This window comes from Brachycentrus maculatus, unplaced genomic scaffold, assembly GCF_059751285.1.
Source record: "Brachycentrus maculatus isolate JH-2025_06_01 unplaced genomic scaffold, ASM5975128v1 h1tg001131l, whole genome shotgun sequence".
Taxonomy (NCBI): Eukaryota; Metazoa; Arthropoda; class Insecta; order Trichoptera; family Brachycentridae; genus Brachycentrus; species Brachycentrus maculatus.
In genome coordinates this window covers 198189-219981 of record NW_028281829.1, presented here as the reverse complement: position 1 = coordinate 219981, position 21793 = coordinate 198189, and the positions used below count along the sequence as shown (strand labels likewise).

General features: G+C 28.5%; 2 protein-coding genes across 2 annotated transcripts in view; one reads left to right on the top strand and one right to left on the bottom strand.

Moving 5' to 3' along the window:
* The window catches only part of LOC148299470 (uncharacterized), a gene marked incomplete at its 5' end in the record, with an annotated part of 90561 nt that overhangs the window by 53513 nt on the left and 15255 nt on the right, over positions 1 to 21793 (bottom strand). Inside the window, one exon of the mRNA XM_088276050.1 lies at positions 10240 to 10420. Within this exon, the coding sequence (XP_088132176.1) occupies positions 10240 to 10420 (181 nt within the window). The remainder of the gene's footprint in view (positions 1 to 10239; positions 10421 to 21793) is intronic.
* LOC148299472 (uncharacterized) lies at positions 15537 to 20817 on the top strand. Its single transcript, XM_088276052.1, has 4 exons — positions 15537 to 15847; positions 17828 to 18018; positions 19735 to 19901; positions 20523 to 20817. The coding sequence occupies exons 1-4, from the start codon at positions 15664 to 15666 to the stop codon at positions 20716 to 20718; spliced, it is 738 nt and encodes a 245-aa protein (XP_088132178.1). The 5' UTR covers positions 15537 to 15663; the 3' UTR covers positions 20719 to 20817.

The window sequence follows — 21793 nt, the reverse complement described above, 5'->3', positions numbered from 1 at the left end:
CTATAACATCTATAAAAATTTATGATAAATTACCTTAATTACCGACATAATTTTATTAATAAATATGTACATTAAAGTAAACACCAATATTAAAATATATTGCACAAAATTCTCTTGATAGAACGCAATTTATATACAATTTTTTTGAATGGACTCCATACTACAATCAATCAGAATCAATTAAAAGAGTTCAAAATAAATTTATAAGAAATATCAAATATAACCTTAATACATATTCTAATTATTTAAACATTAATTACCGGTTAAATGATACGAAATTGTACAACAAATTTTTTGTTGCATTAATTATTTCTGTTTAATTGTAAGTTAAAACAGTAATAGACAACAGTAATCACATAAAGTAATTATTAATAAGTATAAGAGGTATAATAATTGCTATGGGCAATTTATTGGTAATTTTATTCATGTATTTAAATCCCTAAATTATCCTCCATTCTGATAAATAACCTTAAAGTAATTTAGATATCCCACTATCTAGCTAAGTTCATTCCAAAATTTGATCGCACAACTTTGTATTACGAACATCAAATGTTTTGAGGCACCTATTTCAACGATCAACTGCCCCAGACAGATCTATTTGAAGCGAGTGAAAAGCATTAAAGGTTTAATGTAAGCATAGTTTATATATATATAAATTAATAGACCATTAGCTAAATACAATTTGAATTAATATATTCATACTTGTATGATAATAATTTTATGTTAAATTGTATTTACTACAATGAAGTTACTAAAAATGTAGTTACTACTTTATTCCGGTTTTTCAGTGTGTGTGAGAGACTTCTTTAATTTGATAAGTTGTTTCTACTTACACAATATTTAAAATACAATACATGTTTATTAATCGGTGCTTTCCTCTGTTTTCGTACCATACTGTTTATAATTTATTTTATTAGTGTGTTTTGGCTCCTCGACAGCTAAAGCAGTTGATCAACTATATCTACTTAATAACCGCCACACCGTGAACAGTTGTAATTAGAAAACTTTCCGATCGTAATCCTACTAATGGATTTTGCTCAGTTACTTTATCAGACAGAAAATATATCGGATATTGGCTGACTTTTATAGCATTTACATTTGAATTAAATGGAATATGTTTAGTGTAAGAACTCAGACGTGAAATCTTTAAAACAACTCATATTTTTGTTTTAAAATATAATAACCAAATATCGAAGCAATTTTTAATATACTTGAATTTTTCAGCACTGGATGATTTTGATTACAAAAAAAACGAGTTAAAAGATTGTTCATGGCCTATACATTTTTAGACCAATCATTACATGAACTGCTTTTATTTATTTATTTTATTTTATTTATATATATATATATATATATATATATATATATATAATATATATATATATATATATATATATATATATATATATATATATATTTATATATATATATATATATATATATATATATATATATATATATATATATATAAATGTATATATATATATATATATACAATATATATATATATATATATATATATATATATATATATATATATATATATATATATATATATATATATATATATATATATATATATATATATATATATATAGAATCTTTCAAATATTACTCGTGGGATTTAAATCCACTATTTGTGTGTAAAGATTAGAAAATACTCAAAATATCGTTTATAAGAAATGCTAGGTTTAAGGGAAGATAGATAATAAAGTTTGATAAAACGCCCCTATATATACGTAAGGTACGTATGTAGAATTCCAACTATCTCTCGAAAAATAGCCTTAAACAACGCAGGTCACGAGTAGAGAGAGTTTCTCGCTTAATTTATGACTTTATCACGGGGCATCTTCTCATAAAGCTTAGTACAGACACAAACATTGCGTACTTAGTATTGTACATAGCTGCTCTTGTGTTCCACTCGCCTCTCGTGTTTACGCCTTGCATCCATCACGCGTAGGTACATTCAACTCGTGGGGAGGGCCCACATATCAAAAATATTCATCATAACTAGTAAGTAATTGTACGGTTTGGTTTGGCATTTCCCTTCTCTTGTTCATACCTAATATTTCTCCTTCATTTCCTTTACCGTTAAACTGTGATGTAATTTAGCTCACTCGCGCTAAGTTCCGTACTGACGTCATACGCGACCTTTAAAATTCATTCCACTCCCTTATCTAGAAATCTAGAATGCGGGTGTGGTCACCATCGTAAATATTGACTTCTGTTTTAAGGCCGAGATCTCAAACGTTAAAATTCAAAACGCGGATGGCCACGCTAGAGGCTACCTGGGTTCAAAGAAAATTAATTTACGCGCTACCGACTTTCCCGCCTTAATGAAGTAAATACTCGTTGATCAAGCATTTAGGTGCAGATAGGGGTCAAAAAAGAATGTAAGAAAATAATTTATATTAATTTGATGCTACTTCGTCATCATTGTTTTATATCAGCATACAATGAAACATAAAACATCGGATTAAAATAATGCAGCGGAATGTTGAACTTAATCTTCGTAAAGGTACGGCAATTAGTTTTACGTTTTAGATATTGATTCAGGATAAAATATTACTGTTGTAAACGTAAAATATTAATATTGACCCGATCTAAAAACGAACTTGGTTCGAAAGTTAAAGTTATATTAACTTCCATAAAATATTCGATGAAAACTAGACACCAAAATTATTTATAAAACAAAAAAAACACTTTTATATGTAGGTTTTTTCTCGATAATATTCCGTGAATTTCTGAACAAAAACACATTCCAAAAATTTTCCGTTAGAGGTTTTCACATACATTCATAATAAAACATGGAAAGTGTGCGTACAAAACGATAATATTATGACCCTTGTTTAAGTTCCTCTCGAAAGGATGAGTATGGAACAAGCCTTTAGGAAAAATGTTCCCGGAGATGGAAGGGAGAGAGGGATAAGTAGGAGGAATATAGCTCCAAGTTCCATCTTGTAGCGAATATACGGAGAAATAAAACAAAGAGTTTTCAGACGCGATAAGTACGTACCAACCATTGAATGCTATTTTCGAGACGCGAATAGAACCCGAAATACAAAAGCACGGTAGAGATCTTGATTTTAAAAAAAACTAGTCTTTATTTAAATTGAAAATAAACTACAGAGATAAATGACGCAGGGAACTAAAGGCGCTTTTGAATAATTCTCATCCGGGCAATCAAACTATTCGATAGAACTCCAACCTCAGGTTGATTCGGCATACCTGAAATTCCACAACCCAATCATCGCATGGGATCAATACAGATTTTACGACCTTTTTCCTAACTCGGAGTAATCATAACAATTTCAATATGTAAAACGGTGAAATTATTTATGGTACTCAATTTTGAGTAAACGGCTTTCGTACATATCGTATATTAAGTATCATGATGTAAAAGGTAATATAAATATTTTATACGTATCCAAATCTGTATATTCCTACGTATATTCCTCGATGAGTATATTAAGTTTTATTTTTGTTTTTAACGATGAATTTGGAATTCCAAAGCTGCTGGTGAGGATCAGCTTAATCTCATTTTTAGTATGGGCTTTTCGTTAAAATGTTAAATTTTATTGACATTTGTGATCACAGCTATTAGCAATATAAGTTTAAGTCTATTAAAATAAGTTCAATTAATCAACGTCTTGTAAAAAATGCTTGTACACTAGCGGGCTTGTTACTATGAAGGGATTTTCCCCAACTCATCAATAAAGACTCATAATATGTGTGAAGATAGATTAATTAAATATAAAAGTACTTATATCAAATTGCATAAGGTTATTTGGTAGATCGTGCTTGCGAGCATAATAAAAGAAGAAATTCTAAATACAATTCCTCATTTTTAGGAATTGCTGTTAAAATTAAATAAATATTTATTCACTCACCCTTATCCTGTAAATTGATAAACGGAAAGATACTAAGAATACGATCTTGTAAGGAGTTAATGGAGGAAGAGGGAGGGGTTTTAATATAATCGTTTTACATAGATACGTATGAATATTTTATATAAAAAAAACACGTATTACATATGTTTTCTTGTCAGTCATCACGCACCACGTAAACATGTTAATTATTTTTTACAGTAAGGTACACTTAACATAGACTGTAAAATGTTTCACATTCAAAAAGAAAAAAAATTTTGATAAATTTTGATAAATTACCTCACAGTGTCATTGATACAAAAAACCTGTTTTAACTTACAAATTACCGTATCAGTAATGTACGCTAATTAATTAAACTGATTTCCTAAGTAGTTATTTGGCTAAGAACTCAAAAAGCCTGGCTTACATCCATGTGGCACGACACCAAATAGGGCAAACCATAAATTTGGAGCACCTAATTGCCGATAGAGCATATATACCTTATAAATACTTGATTAACAAGCTAAACGTATAGAAGCTTAGGAACTACGGCGCCTTGAGGTACCGTGAATGTCTACTCATTAAGCTTCATCAGGATAGAACATTATTTATGGTACTACTATTTAATATTACTTATTCATCTCTTTGTAGGATATAGTAGTCTTATGTCCAAATACTAATTCAGAAATTACGAGATTGTAATTTAATTTGATTATACAAAATTATAAATGAGTATATATGGTATAGTAAAACGTGCTATTCAACTAGCCAAGTAAAATCTTTCACTAGTATATCGTGCACATCATCTGAATAAATTAATCAAAATAACTACCAAATCCCCATTTAATATTGTCTAAAAAAAATAAGTTCGTAGGTACAAAGAATGAAATAGTGTTGATTTTATAAATTTAAAGGTTAATGCAATTAGGTCTCCTAGATATATTGGAAGAAATAGTGAAAAACTACTTTGACTTCACCGTGAAGTGGGAAGCTTTAACCAAAAAGATTCGTTACCTCTGAAATAAGCAGTTAAAGTGAACTAGAATAACGAGGAAATTCACTGAAAATAATAAAAACTAATAATAAATATTGGTTAAAATCAATAATCTTTCGTTAAAATACAAAATATTATGTTATTCTCCCACGAGCATTTATAATTGTTTTCAATATTACTAACAATTTTTTCGAAACTAGGTTTTTATTTTCTATTTAAAAGTTTTAACTGACGTGATGTTTCATGAAGCAGTGCTACTTTATGTAATTTATTTCAAGACGCTGCGCTAGCTTTTAACGAACAAGAAAGTAAGCTTTTAAGGTAAGCGTATTCGAGTATCAATTAGGTCCATACTTTTGTAAAAAAAATTAAACCCATTATTACACATCAAACCGATCAAATTACATAAAAACATGGTGCTTAAAGCACCATATTACATCGGAGCGATGTTATTGATTTCTTCATTTTGCCATATCCACTCTCAATGTGGAGCATACGGAGTCCACAAACTGCCTCTAAACTGCCAGACTGCCTCGAAGCATGCGACCTAACTAACTAAATTGCTTTTTCTTGTTGTCAAGAGTTGTGACTACGAATTACTGGGTACGACTATCGCATTTTCTAGTTCCTCACTAAGTCAAATCACCAAAATGTTAACTCGATCGTTTATTTTATGATGATCTCAAATTTATGGACTCAAATTCTCAAAACTAAATCAGTAATTTATTAAAAGGCGTACAGTTAGTTAAGGTGCTAAGAGAAAGCCATTGAAATTGATAATATAAAGAAAAGTTTTTTTTTATCGCAGTACTTAGTAAATATTATTATTTTCAACAAATTGTATATTTTGTATTTAAATATATATTTAATGTGCAAAAATCGTTATAATATCATCATTTGTATGTACATCATACATATCTTGACAAAATGGTAGGTAACTCAAGTATTGAAACGAGGGCAAGTGGCTATTAAGGGAATCCCTATTAATAAAGGAATATTGTGCCCATAGCTACATACAGCCATACATAAGCGTACATTCAATATAGTGTTTGAAGAGATAAAGGGATCCATTTTGTATGAATCCAATTATCGATAAATGCTTATACAGGGTGGGTCGCGGTCACTACCCTTTTTAAAACTTTCGCCACAAAACGACAAGTACTCCTAGAACTCGTTCGTATGGTGCGTTTGAAAGCACAGGATCTAAAAAAATTTAAGTTAGTTTAGTGTCAATAATGACATGGACGAACGAGGAGCGCGCGTTTGCCATGTTATAGCAACTCAGCGTGCATTCTGAAAACAATTCAATATCGCGCCTGCAGGTCGTGTGCCTAATCCTAAATTGATTTTTACATCAGGTATTATACATTACGATGTAGGTGGACACGTTCAAAAATACTGGAATTGTGTAGATTAAACAAAATGGACCTTTTAGAGCCATCAGAATGCCTGAAAACGACAGTTGAAAACGTCGTCGTTATATCCATTTCTTCGAGTTTTTATACCCAAACTCGAAGAAAAAGATGTAGGGGATGTGTGGTTCCTACTGGATATCGCAACGACTCACACGACACGAAATTTCTTTTTTTTTAGAGCTAACCTTCCCGAATGGCGCATCTCTCTCAGGGGCGATCTTCAGTGGCCATTTTCTATTTTCTACTTTCTATTTTTTGCGCGGCTACCTTAAACATTGATTTATACCAATCGTCCAAAGACTCTTGTTTAACTGAATGACAATATTATTGCTGTTAATGCCGACACAGGCACAGATATGCTGGAAAACTTGACAGAGATGTTAAAATTAGCCCTTCTTAGCGTATTGACGAGAACAGTAGCAGTCTTAGACATTTTTAAAACCAGATAAAATAAAACTTAAAATGTGCTCCTGTTTATAGAAAAAAGAATTAAATCCATTCTGACATTACTTTTTGTATTATTTTTAACATCTCATCAAAGATGAAGAAAAATATGGAAGTCTGGTCATTTACGGGGCTGACGACCGTCATAGGCTGGTTTAAGTGATCACTTTACACACGTGTAACATTTACCAATTCTACCCATTATTGACAACCACACTACTTAAATTCTTGGAAGTTCTATATTTATATATATATATATATACATATATATACATATATATATATATATATATATATATATATATATATATATATATATATATATATATATATATATATATATATATATATATTTATTTATATATATATATATAAATTTATATATATATATATATATATATATATATATATATATATATATATATATATATATTTATATATATTTAAATTTATATATATATATATTTATATATATAAATTTATATATATATATATATATATATATATATATATATATATATATATATATATATATATATATATATATATATATATATATATATATATATATATATATATATATATATATATATATGTGTGTGAAACAAATTAGAAACATTGTTCTTGAATCACTAGAACTTCACTAGAAACATCTATTAGTGAGATAAAAAGAAGCTGTTTACTGAGCAGAAACTCTTAAATTAGTATGTGAGGTAAGAATAATGGATTATAATCACACACATGAGAAACGCCAGAAAATATCATTTTCAAATTTGGACAAACTCAATTTTTTTAAATAAGGAAGTGACCACACCCCACACTGTATATATTCGGTTCTAAAATAATAAGATATTCATAATATAGATTTTTCAAGTTAAAGAAATTACCCTTTCCATAAAAAATATTAATACCCATTATGTGCTTATTATTTTCTTTAAAAATTTTAAATGAAACTTTTATTTATATTCGTGGCAAATTTATGCCCTTATTCACACCTACGGGCTCGGAAATAAATCTGTGGAGTTTCATTCAATTGCGATGAATTGATAGTTGGAAGTAATGGGAAAAGATAAGAATTTGTATGATAGGGAGAAGTGTTGGACATTCATCCGTTATTAGTACTCTGATCGGAAGGATTTTTTGTGAAATGCCTAAAGGGGTAATATACGAGTATTTTAGATTTAAAATTGGTTAGCAAAAATATATATTATTTACATTATATTATTAAAAATCACACAATTTGAAAATATTTATTTCATGAAATAATAAAATTCAACTCGTCTAATTATTTTAAATATAATTAACAGTAGGGAGAAATACATTAGGAATACCTTATACTTTTTTAAAGCGGTAATATAAAGAATTCACTTACAGAGTTTGTATTACATTTCATTTGTTTTTTTGCAAGAACTTTCATTCTTCTCCTACTAACCCTCATCCACACCCATTGGTTCATAGGGTAAAGTGATCAGTCTTCCACTACAGGTACCAGTTATAAGTGTGAAAAATCACAAATAAATATTTTGATCACACTGGGAATTAAACCAACCGTCCAATCACTAAACTACGGTTGGTGACAAACTCTTTACTTATAAATTTAATTTTATTAATTCAAAATGTTTTTTTAATAGATCGACCTGAATGAAATATCAGTTATACAATATATTTACAATATAAATATTTATATATATATATATATATATATATATATATATATGTATATATATATATATATATATATATATATATATATATATATATATATATATATATATATATATATATATATATATATATACATATATATATTTATATATATATATATATATATATATATATATATAAATATATAAACATGTATATATATTTATATATATATATATATATATATATATATATATATATATATATATATATATATATATATATATATTATATATATAAATATATATATATATATATATATATATATATTTATTTATATATATATATATATATATATATATATATATATATAAATATATATATTTATATATACATATATATATATATATATATATATATATATATATATATATATATATATATATATATATATATATATATATATATATATATATATATATATATAAACACATATAGAAATTAGAACTGAGGTAGGTCGGTGAACAAGTCGGAATTAGCATTTGAGAGTTTTGTTTTACGCTCAAATACTTGAAACATCCTTTGTGGTTTTGACCCTTGTGAAAGTTTAGACTGAGCCGACAAATATATGCATGCAATATCAGTAAAGGAGAACTCACACGCTAAAAGGAGAAATTCGAGGGATCAAATATACAACAGGATATTACTAACTTCGTAGCGTACGTAGTCATTTTGTTATAAGTTGCACATGGCAAGTAGAAAACTTTTCCCTTCCAGTCAAACCTTGTGTTAAGCAGTATGGTTATTAGGTACTTAACGAAATGAGAACCAATAGAAATAATTTCCGCCCATAAAGCGCTTCGGTAGATACGGGGACTTACCGAGGCACGATCATATCAAGATCTTTGAAGAATACCATTATTTCGTTGAATAATAGAACTACGACAATGTTATTCTTTACAAGTAAAAAATAGTACACCTCCGTATATTATTGTTATATACCGGTATAACAAAAGCTTTTATAAACGGACACATTTAAACGGACACAAATAAATATTCCTATATTAAAAATTCGAATAATCTAACAGAACTGATTTTTTATTTTAAAATGTACAAATCTCCTTTAATATTTATAATCCAGTAAACAAAATTATTTCATATATAATAAATAATAAAATATTATTTACAACAACCTTTTATTTCCATTAAATTATTTAGAACATTTTGAGTAGAATTTGGTAAAAAAAATATTCTTTTCACAAACACACAGATCATCCATTTTTGAGTAACAGACGTTTAATATCTCTTAACCACAACAAAACTAAATTCAATTCAAAAAACAAATAACGATGATATGTTTGAAAAGGCAGAAATTTATGTCAATATAAGTGAGGTATACATTTAATAAATCTTTTGAAGAAACTTTTCCACGCTTACCTTATTTGGTTTCTATAGAAACGGATATATTATTCAGCCAGTAGTCCATTTTTGATAAACATGTTTACGAAATTATTCGGAAAGGGTAAAAGAATTGACCTTTATTCGTGTCACAACATCGTTTTTGTACCATTGTTTTTTTTTTTTAAATCCAATTAATGATAAAGTTAAACAAAGATGTGCTATAGAACCAGAATATTTCCAAAAAAAAAATAAAGAGTGATAGCCAATTACATGTACAGTTTTCATGATTTAAGAATATTTTACATTTTTGCAGAAATTCAAAGAGGAATGAATAGTTTTATTATGTCTTGCACAGTGCATATGCTTATTAAGTACCATATATAGCAGCTTGTCAGAAGAACGACGATAATTGTACGAGTATCTGTCTTACGATCGTAAAAAATTGGATTTAAATCATTAATAAATGTTTTCTTACTTGGGCTAGTGTGGTGTGAAAGGCAGCAGGTTTGGGGGCCGCCCTGAGCACGGGTATGCCCGCCTGGGCGGCCGCCAGGGCTGCTGTGGCGGCGGCCGTGGAGCGCCCCAGCACCACGAGGGCGGCTGTCTGTCTCCCACCCAGAGCGGCGCACGAGCTCACAAGAAGAGAGGAACTGAATCTGGAAATTTCACAATTCATAAATAAGGTCAAAGCATGATGAAATGGTATCTGAAACTTTTTGTTTAAGAAACAAAAACAAATTAATAATTTTATAAAAATAATAAATATTTAAATTCATAAATATTAAACAACAACAGTAAATAACGTTTACTTAAAATTTATTAAAACATATACGTTTATAAGATTCTTAAGTGCAATTTTTGTAGTATGTATTTATGCAAAATAATTTGCTTAAATACTTTACATAAAAATTCATTATACTATTTTATTTCAATAATTTTTATTAAGACTAATATATAACATTTAAATGGCATAAAATTACTTCCGCCCTTGAGGTAGTGTTTTACGAAAATGGCGCTTTATAAATTATCAAATTTATTATTATTGTTATTATAGATCCCTTCGTAGATATAAAAAATATATAATCAAAATATTTTTAAACAAAAATACTGGTGAACAAAAAAAAAACACGTATATTTTAGTGCTGAAGTGCGAAATATCGAAAATAATGTACAAGACGAATATAAGGATTATTATTTATTTACTTCATTCGACTCTAACTAGGGTTTTATTCTGCACTTAAAGAGTAGAATTTAGATAAGTAATTATTTGATATAATAGGCAAAAATGTTTATAATATTGAAACATCTAAGTACGGAGAACGCAAAATACACCAGTATAGTACATTTAGGCATTTATTATACCGTATGTGGTTTACCTTGAAAATATTTACAGAACGATAATTATAGCACCATTAAAGTATTTCTGTTGAAAACTGGTTTTAACGCACGCGTCCACAAAATCATCTAAGAGACCAATTCATACAATAGATACATTAAGCAATCCTTAACCGTTGTATCCTACATTTATAACTTTTCTAGTAAATAATCCGTTTCAGGATCCACGTACTTAAATAACCATGCTCACTCAACTAATAAATTTATCAACGAAATTTTAAACAGGAATAAGCACTTTTTTGGAAAACTGTTATTATCATTTTTATCATTGTTATTTATTAAGAGATTTATTCGTTTAAGGCAGGTATGTTTGACAGTGCATTTTATGAAAATTATTTTTTTTGTAATTTTTCAATTATGACAATAATAAATAATGATTTTTTTTCTCTGAAAATAACATAACCGCGTAATACCTATATGAATGCAAAAATTGATGGAACAATGAGAGTCCAAAATGCATAACAAGGATACGTTATTATTAAACTTTTTTAAGTTTTGTCAAAATTGTTGTAATTTACATTTGTATATACCTACTAGTATCCGTATCGTTGATCACTTATCTAGAAAAGCTTCATTGACTGGTGTGCTTGATATGCGTAACTAAAGTAATAACACTACGTCGAGACTTGACGCACGATAATACTGGAAAATAATTGTGTACGGCGACTCTTTGCATTTTTTATTTGAAATAGTATTGTCTCACGATATGCTCGTTAGAATCTTCATACGTGTTCTGAAATTCAAAACTTGTATTCCTTTACATTAGTTTATTCGTCACGAAAATATTATTTAATCTAGAACTACATTTATTAAGTTGGCATGTTAATAGTTTAACATAGCTTATTCTCTATTTACAGGAAATGCAACCTTTAGTTCTTCTGCCACAATGCGGTATACTATCAACCTAGAAAGGGTTGAGAAATGTAGGACAAAGAGGTCACAAGATAAAGTTCCTACTAAAGGGAATGTCGCAATAAGATCCAAAAACGTGATTCCTGATTCCAGGATGCGCGGGATTGTACGAAGTGGGGATATTGTCCGAAGTGTGCAGAAATAATCCCGCAATCACCACTCCCGATTAATGGGATAAGGGAGATATTTATATCAAAAGTAGTAAGAAAGGGTTCTACGGTGAAATATGGGAAACACCGAGCTATCAGTCGATTGAGTGATGTTGGTAAGATGTATGGACGAATACTTATAGAAAGGGTAAGAACCATTACAAAATACAAAGTGTGGGATGTTCACAGAAGATTTATGAATAGAAAATGGCGTACTGGTCTAAATTTTTGCTTTAAGCAATGACAGAAACGTTTTTGGGGAAAAACCAAAGACAATTCTAAGCATTTGTGAATTTGTAGAAAGGCGTATGATCGAGTTGATAGAACGAAACTTTGGAAGGTAAGTATTATCTGAGTATGGAGTAAGCAATAAACTAATCCAAAGCATGGCAGCCTTGTATGAGGATAGTACTGCATGCATTAGGATAAATGGATCATTTTCATCTTGGTTTGGCATCTCTAAAGATGTTAAACAGGGTTGTGTAATGTCACCGTAGCTGTTTAATCTATACATGCATGAAAGAACTGAATGGTTTAAATATTGGAGTTAAAATTATCGATTTGACTGTCTGTTGCCTTACACCTTACACCTTACACCTTACGCCATAACCGAGATAAGCAACTTTATGTTTTGCCCAACGCTATTACTAACCCCGAATAATCATAATCGGTTCACCCTTTCCTTTAACTCCGCTGTTTTGAAAAGCGAAACCCTTCTGGCCAAACTTCGGGATTATTGCAATAAACACATAGGAACTTTTTATTATCAAAATAATTAGTTCCAAGAGAATACCTGCGATTTCCATGTTTGTATTTTTAAAATGTTGGCGTTTTCAAAAGCGTATTATAATAAGCTGGGTTTGATTCCCGCCAATTACAAAATTAACTCAATTTATTTGTTTTGATCCGAGAATTGTAGTTTATACCCTACTTCCCTATCCCATAATTCAACAAGAGGTGTACGATAGGCATAATTATTGAATTTATGTCACTAACTGGCAAATAAACCTTTCCAGACGCACCGCAACACATGTCGTAAACAATTTATGCACATATATTAATAAAATAGATAATCGATTCAACTTGTTTTCAATACCACTACATCTGAAAAGTACGAGAAACATTAAGGCTTGTCTACTTATGCATCTGAATGAGAGGAGCATATAAACAGAAATTATTATTTTAATATTGCAAACCAAAATAACATTATTCAAACATTTTATTGATTTTTTTTTAAGAAAAAATCGATTTCATAAAAAATCTAGTATTTTTATTTTACTTTTACAATCGTACGAATTCCGTTTTTTTGTGAAGTTTCCGTTTTTTTTATGGTAAGCTCTTTAATGATAATTTAGTCATTTCTTGTACGAAGAAAACTGTCGTCTTTGAGTTCTGAATTGACTTCCTGCTTTTTATGTTTAATTTTGTGCAAAATATGTATGGCTCGTATATTTGAATTATATTATTTTTTAACATTTCATCCAAGATGAAGAAGAATATGGAAGTCTGGGCATTTACGGGGCTGACGACCGTCATAGGCTGGTTTAAGTGATCACTTTACACACGTGTAACATTCACCAATTCTACCCATTATTGACTACCACACTACTCAAATTCTTGGAAGTTCTATATATACTTATTTATGAACCAATTTAGAAACCTTGTTCTTGAATCACTAGACCTTCACTAGAGACATCTATTGGTGAGATGTAAAGAAGCTTTTTATTAAGCAGAAACTCTTATATTAGTATGTGAGGTCCGAATCCTGGATCATAATCATACACATGAGAAAAGCCAGAAAATACCATTTTCATTTTTATTATTTAGCTTCTAATTTGACCAGATAATTTATTTACAACATTTTGAATGTGTCCAAATACTTGTTCACAAAATCTGGATTATCTCCAATTTCAGGAGTTATTTTCATATTATTAATAACATGAAAATAACTCCTGTAATTGGAGATAATCCAGATTTTGTGAACAAGTATTTGGACACACTCAAAATTTTGTTTGTATTATTATGTGTATTTTCTTTTCTTTGGGTGTTTTTGAAGGTAAAAACAAAAAATACCATTTATTTTGTAAAGTGTTGGATGCAATAAGGAGGAAAAGTTGGATATCCACAACTTAGAATATCTGCAACTTTTCTATAAAGTATGGATTGCACATTTCTATCATTCGTAGTACGTTGGCTTTTTTTTTAACCCACCATCCACCCGTACCGGTTATAGAGTCCTGGGGGACTCTTTGACAGCTGCGCATAGAGGAATAATTTGAATTCATTCTTGAAGAATAAAAACTCTACACAGATTAATGAGGGGGGAGAAAGATGTATGGACAGAGGCCGACACTTGGTTCCCGCCCCTCAGGATCACGTTAAAAATGAATAAATAAAAAACAGTATTTACAAATATCATGAATAAATATAATGACTTCAAACTAAAGAAACATAAAGACTTGAGTAAAAATTGAAGCAGTATGTTGGATGTAGGATCCGATCGGAAAAAGTTACTTTGGAAAGAGCGCGAACCGTTGCACGCTCTCACTATTAATTCGCGAACGCGAAATTTGGTATCCAAAAAAATGAATGCTTGAAAAAAATCTGATTGCTTTTTTACACTTATTAGTTATATAATTTATTAGTTATTATTTTTTTTACAAAATTTTTAGTAATATTAGTAAATAACCACTCACCAAGAAACCGGTAGACATAAAAATCTCGTTAAGTGGTTATGTGCTAATATTACTAAAAAAATTGTAAAAAAATAAATAAGTAAAAATGACTAACCATAAAGTAAATGCTTTAAACATTAATAATATTGAGAATAAGATAATGAATTATTATTCAAAAGCCGATATTAAGCTAAAATGGAGTAATTGACGTTTTTAGGTACTTCAATGTTATAAAGGATTTGGATTGCACAGATTTGATTTTAAAAAATCCAATGCAGACACAATTTAAAAATAGGTAATCTTGTTATTGCAAATTGGGCTATAAAACAAACTAACTGACATGTTTTTCTTAAACAAGGTTCGTTTTATAATTAAACGGACTAAGACAACTTTATATGTATGTCCTCATATACTTGTCCTCATCATGTATAATCTTATTTCTATCACATTATCTGACTATATAATCTAAGGAAGTTAAAAAGAGATGATAAGCACCATTTAATAAGCGTCGGTCATAAATCGATATTATATCACATATATTAGATTACAGTCATAACAGATCTTAAGAATGATCTCATATCGCTGTATTAGTGTTCAATCATCTGCAAAGCGATGTTGTGTTCTTGCTTGTACTCGCGACTAGTTATTGTTCGTCCTGTGAGTTGGTCGGTACGTTCTGTATCATAAACACTTTAGCTAAATTATTCACATTCAAACTTTTCAAAATATTCCTCGACTTGAGTTTGGGTTAACCGAATTTTAATAAACATGAAGACACAGAGACGGAACGACTCGGTATTCCCGTGTGTGTGGCGACGGTTTTCGAGGACATCTAGAAGTGGAGAAAAATTAAATTTCAAGATACAAGACTGTCCCGAAGAGATGTATGAAGATCTTCTCAAATTCATGGTCCAGCATTTCATGAGAGATGAAACGTGGAACAAGGCTTTGGGTAAATCTATTTTTCGTTTGTATTTTATATTTGAAATTTTTTTAAACGTTTTTGCTTTATTAATTTTATAATTTAAATAACTAAACAACGTCGAAAAATATTCAAAATTATTTGTTTATACTGCAGTTGTTGTTGTAGTTGGATGATGTAATTTTATATTATATCATATCTACATCCTACAATAAATAAAAAATTATAATTATTCAACTGCCAAATACTTTAATTTGAGAATTACTCGGTGGTCAAAATGAAGGTACTCGAGGAAAATGTCATCGACTTTTAATTTTTTTAATGTTTCTTGGATGTGGTTGCATTACTCAATTAAGTTAAGTGATTTAAGTATTTACACGCATACACAGGATGTTAAGAACTTGTTTTATAATAGTAGTTTTAATATTCATTTTTGTTCGTTTGTAAAATTATTTCAATTAAAAAAATACCTTCTCAAATCGCAATATGTTTCGGGCTCTACCGTGGTAGGATACTTTGAAAATACACTGCTGGAATTATTTCAATAATTGTCTGTATCGTGAAATAAACCTATGTGTAGTATAAGACAATCTTTTGTATAAGAAGTATTCAACACTTTTTTAATACATCTAGCACATCTCCTTTTCAATGCCGTCATAGACGCAAGTCAAAAAGTATAATGTCATTCATTCGCACGAAATAGCTTTCTTTTTATGGATTCAATGAATTCATACAACAATTACTTTATGAAAAAATAAGAATAAAGTTGAATAAAAGCATTCAAGTTTTATTAACATCATTTATTTGGAGAGAGAACCATTTCAAGTCATAAAAATAAATGTTTATAAAAAAAACTTAATTGTTCTGAAATTGTTATTTTTATAATGTCATATATATATGGTCACATGGGTTTCAAATAACCTTTTTATCACCTTCAGAACATTTATAATTTTTCATGCTTAGCATCTATATACAAATAAATACCCTACGTTTTTTTATTTATAAAAACAACGGCAACATAATTTATTCAATCCAACACATAAGTGTATTTTTTCCATATTTTACGGGCAAAAATAATGATTTAATGGTTGTTGATTATTTAATATTTAATGTGTTTAAATGCATGTGTCTACGATCATACATTCAATTTTGATCTGCTTGTCCCAATTTAAATAGACAAATAGTTTTGATCTTATCAAATATTGACAAAATGTTTCAATAGCGGATTGTTTGTATTGTAAAGCAAAGTTTGTATTGTCAAGGACTACAAATATGTTTTCCACTTTTATTAAAACTTATCATAAAAGAAATCATTCAACAACTTTCAACTGATACTATTTATTTTTAGGCAAAATTGTAAAATGTATTGACTCATATTTGATATTAATATTTAAACTTGCTGTTGTTATTGTATTACAAATTTAAAGAACTATTATCATTTTATTATATTTTGAACACTAAGGGTTTTAAACAAGAATTTGAAAAATTCAAACTATTTAAATATAAATAATACGGAATAATATAAAAAGCTACGTTTTAAGTAAGCACACAAACTATATATTTATTATATTAAAACAAAGGTAATGTGTAACTTTAAGCACGTATTATTCCTTCGAACTATTTTTATATTATTATTAAATATCGCATTTCCAATGTTATTATTTTTTATTAGAGTTAAAATTACCATGATTAAAAAAAACACTTGTTTTTTACCACTTCAGTTTTATTATAGACTACATGTTTCAGAAGTTAAACTTCCATCATTCAGGTCTGTATAATAACTCAAATATAAATTATAAAATTGTTCTATAAATAAGGAGAGGGGAAAGTAAGGGTTTAAAGTGTTTTCTTTAATCATTGTAACATGTCTTACCACAAAGTTAATGCCGAAACAATAAATAAAATAAAATTACCATGATTGGAAATAACAATAAACATTTACCTGCGTCACAGAACAGTTGATATGTATGACATTTTGTGTATTTTTTTTAATTAATGAACATTTTGCAGGTATTGAAGATGAAGATTTGGCAATAAAAGAGTTTTCAATGTTTCAATCCAAACATTTCTCAGAAAGACTAGTAATAATTTGTCTGGCCGATGACGATATTCAATATGACATGAAAAATAGTAAACCAAAAATTCTTGGGTTTAGTCTCATGATGGTAGTATCCAAATTTGAAGAGCTTCCAGAAATAAACGTGAGTCAGAAGCAATACTCGATATATCCCTTTTTGTATGCTAAAGTGTACCCTGTTCAAAAAGACATAAAATAAGACACTTTTTTATCTTAACTTTAGTTTCAATGATTAAAGAAAACACTTGTTTTTTACCACATGAGTTTTATTATAGACTACATGTTTCAGAAGTTAAACTTCCATCATTCAGGTCTGTATAATAACAATGTATAGTTATTATACAGACCTGAATGATGGATGTTTAACTTCTGAAACATGTAGTCTATAATAAAACTCAAGTGGTAAAAAACAAGTGTTTTCTTTAATCATTGTAACATGTCTTACCACAGAGTTAATGCCGAAACAATAAATAAAATAACTTTAGTTTGATATATATATATATATATATATATATAATATATATATATATATATATATATATATATATATATATATATATATATATATATATATATATATATATATATATAAATTTATATATACATATACATATATATATATATATATATATATATATATATATATATATATATATATATATATATATATGCATATTTATATATATATATATATATATATATATATATATATATATATATATATATATATATATATATATATATATATATATATATATATATATATATAAATATATATATATATATATACGGTCTATATGTATATCAAAAACCCAATTTACAAATTAACGTTTTGCAGAAGTCAATGACGCGTGAATTCAAATTGACATCTGGTACCTAAATATCGGCGGTACCAGAGGCGAGCCTAAGAGTTATCACACGGTTCCGAATTGTGTGCAATTAATCATGTAACATAGTTAAGAAAGTGAGTTTAATTTTAAAAAAATTAACGACATAGGTATAGAAAACCATTTACCTGTGATCGCACTCTTGATCACACAATACGTCCGCTTAAGGTATTCGCAATAATATTATTTTCAATATAAATGTTGAAACATTCATTTTAAACGATCTGTCGCAGACAGTCGTTGACAACAGATAAATACTAAATAATATTTATTTTAAGATGTGTCGCAATGTGTCAAATAAATGTCTTTTGGATGACTTCAGTGATCCCTCACTCCTTAGTTAATTAAGCCTTTCACCACTCCAAATATACTCGATATAATATATTATATATATGTTTTAATCGCGATTGCAGGTATTTTATGTTGAAAACATTTCTTATCATTGCTTTACTTAAATATTATTCTAAATAATTATATTAATAAAAAAAATATTTTATAATCCAAGTAATCCCTTTTGGCAAATCGGCAGTCACCTTGAATTAAACTTTAGAATACAACTTCAATTTGAGTTTCTTACTTATAAAATACACTTTTCTTACTAGGGCTATGCAAAATTTGAGACAAATTGCTTCAGAGAATTACAGTTTTTTTTTTGTATAAGCACCTGAGGAATGAAACTGGTATCGGGGGGTTAGGAAAGAAGAGAATGGTTCGTTTATCGACCAATCATGATTAGGGCTTGCGTTACAAACCTTTTATTTACTAGAATGTTTGTAAGCAACGCTTTGATAAATTTATTTTTACCTCTACAATTAATTAATTTTTACAATTAATGAAATTAATATCTTTAGCCTACAAATAAAAAAGGATTGCAAAAAACTGTTTAAGTGCTAAAACTGTTTAAGTATTAATAGTTATTCACATTTTAAATAATGAGTTTCTTATTCATCCAGGTTAAATCCAAGGCTATATCAAAGCTTTTTGAAATGTTTCATGAGATGGACAAGAAGATTAATATATTCGAGAAGTTTAATGTTACGGAATTCCTCGGAGATGCCGGATTATCTGTTCACCCGGACTTTAGAGGATTAGGAATTAGTAAAGAACTACTTCTTGCAAGGTATTCCATCAGTTTATCTATTGATCTGTATTTAAATGTTACCACTATAATTCATGACATTGGACCTTTGTTCTGAATCTGAAAGTGATAGTCAAAAAACATAATTAGTAAATTAATTTCAAATATTGTATTGGCGTCAATTAAATATCTGATGCTTACTAGGGTTACTTTCTAATAATAATTGTCCTTTGTGAATCAAAAAAAGGTATAACGCAACATGAATGACTATTAATATTAAAAATAAGGAGATTTGTAATTTTTTCAAGCATCTATTTAAAAGTTGTATTTACAAATAAACATTAAAAAAATACAAAATAAAACATCTTTTGGTCCCAAAAATTGTGTAAAATAACACATGGAACGGTTGTAAATTTTTTTATTAAACATTTATGAATATAATTACGATTTGAACTTACTTTTGTTAAAATGAAGTGCATAATTGAGGACGCTGATGTTAATTTTTTGGCACACTTTTCTATGAAATAAATGTAATTTTATTCCTGCTTGATAACGCTGTAGATTTATTAGATATTAATTTCAAATTCTGTTTGATCAGACTACAATTAGAATTATCTAAGCATTTACCTTAATCAATCGACCTGTACATATTTTATTTTTTAGGATAGATGTCGCGAAATTGATTGAATTGAACGTAATTGAAGCTACCTTTACCTCATCGGCCTCACAAGGATCTGCAGAGAAGTGCGGATATGAAACATTAGTGGAAGTGCCCTATCATGAATTCGAAAAAACTACGAATTTCAGTTTTAGAACAGATTCCAAATGCATAAAAGTTATGGCTTATGTAATCAGATAATTAATTGTTTTATAAGAATATTGATTGTTGAATAACCCGTGTTTCAATTTTTAAAGTAAAGTAACATTAAATGCAGAATAACAATATGTAATGCAAGAACATTTAAAGGTATTTCACTCACATATATATATATATATATATATATATATATATATATATATATATATATATATATATATATATATATATATATATATATATATATATATATATATATATATATTTATATATTTATATATATATATATATATATATATATATATATACATATATATATATATATATATATATATATATATATATATATATATATATATACGTGTGTGTGTGTGTGTGTGTGTGTGTAAATAGATGCCTTGAAATGTCTAGCAAAATAATATATCATGGAGACAGCACAGTAAATATACATATGTGGTATGCGATTTGATTGATCTGCATGTTTTCTATTGAATTTGAGTTTCAACAAGACTACATGTGATATCTCCTCAATCTTCGATAATGCAGAGGTCGCCTACGCCCTTTACTAACATTGAGTTTATGAGCAGTGCGATTCATATGCAGGCATTTTATAAATAATGCAGTCTTTAGCCGAGATTCGACCGAGAGTGCTTAGTCTTACTATCGGCACCCATTGAAGAATAAATTTTGGTCTCAAGCACGTATCCCTCATTGAAGTACGCGTCACGCTCCCTACGCCAAACATCGCTTTTACGCGATTAGAGTATGCTTATTTTTTTGTGACTTTAATAATGAGGTTAGTAACCTACATCCATATACATCTTTACAATAAGTCACTAAGAATAGTCACGTGCCGAGAGTGGAAAAATTATTTACTCTAAACTGCAGTGATCGTGGGAACCCCGAACCACTCTTTTCTCTATATTAACCATTGGCAGACTGCAGTTCAAGGTAAGTCATAATATATTCTGCAAAGCATTTTGGTAGTGGATCTTCTGTACTGTTTCAATTGTTTTCTTCCTTTTTACGTCGTTGTCCGCTTGCAAAAACTGGTAAGAGTGAAATTGCCATTGGAATTACAACAATCCAATCACGGTTGATATCGGGTAAAAACAGT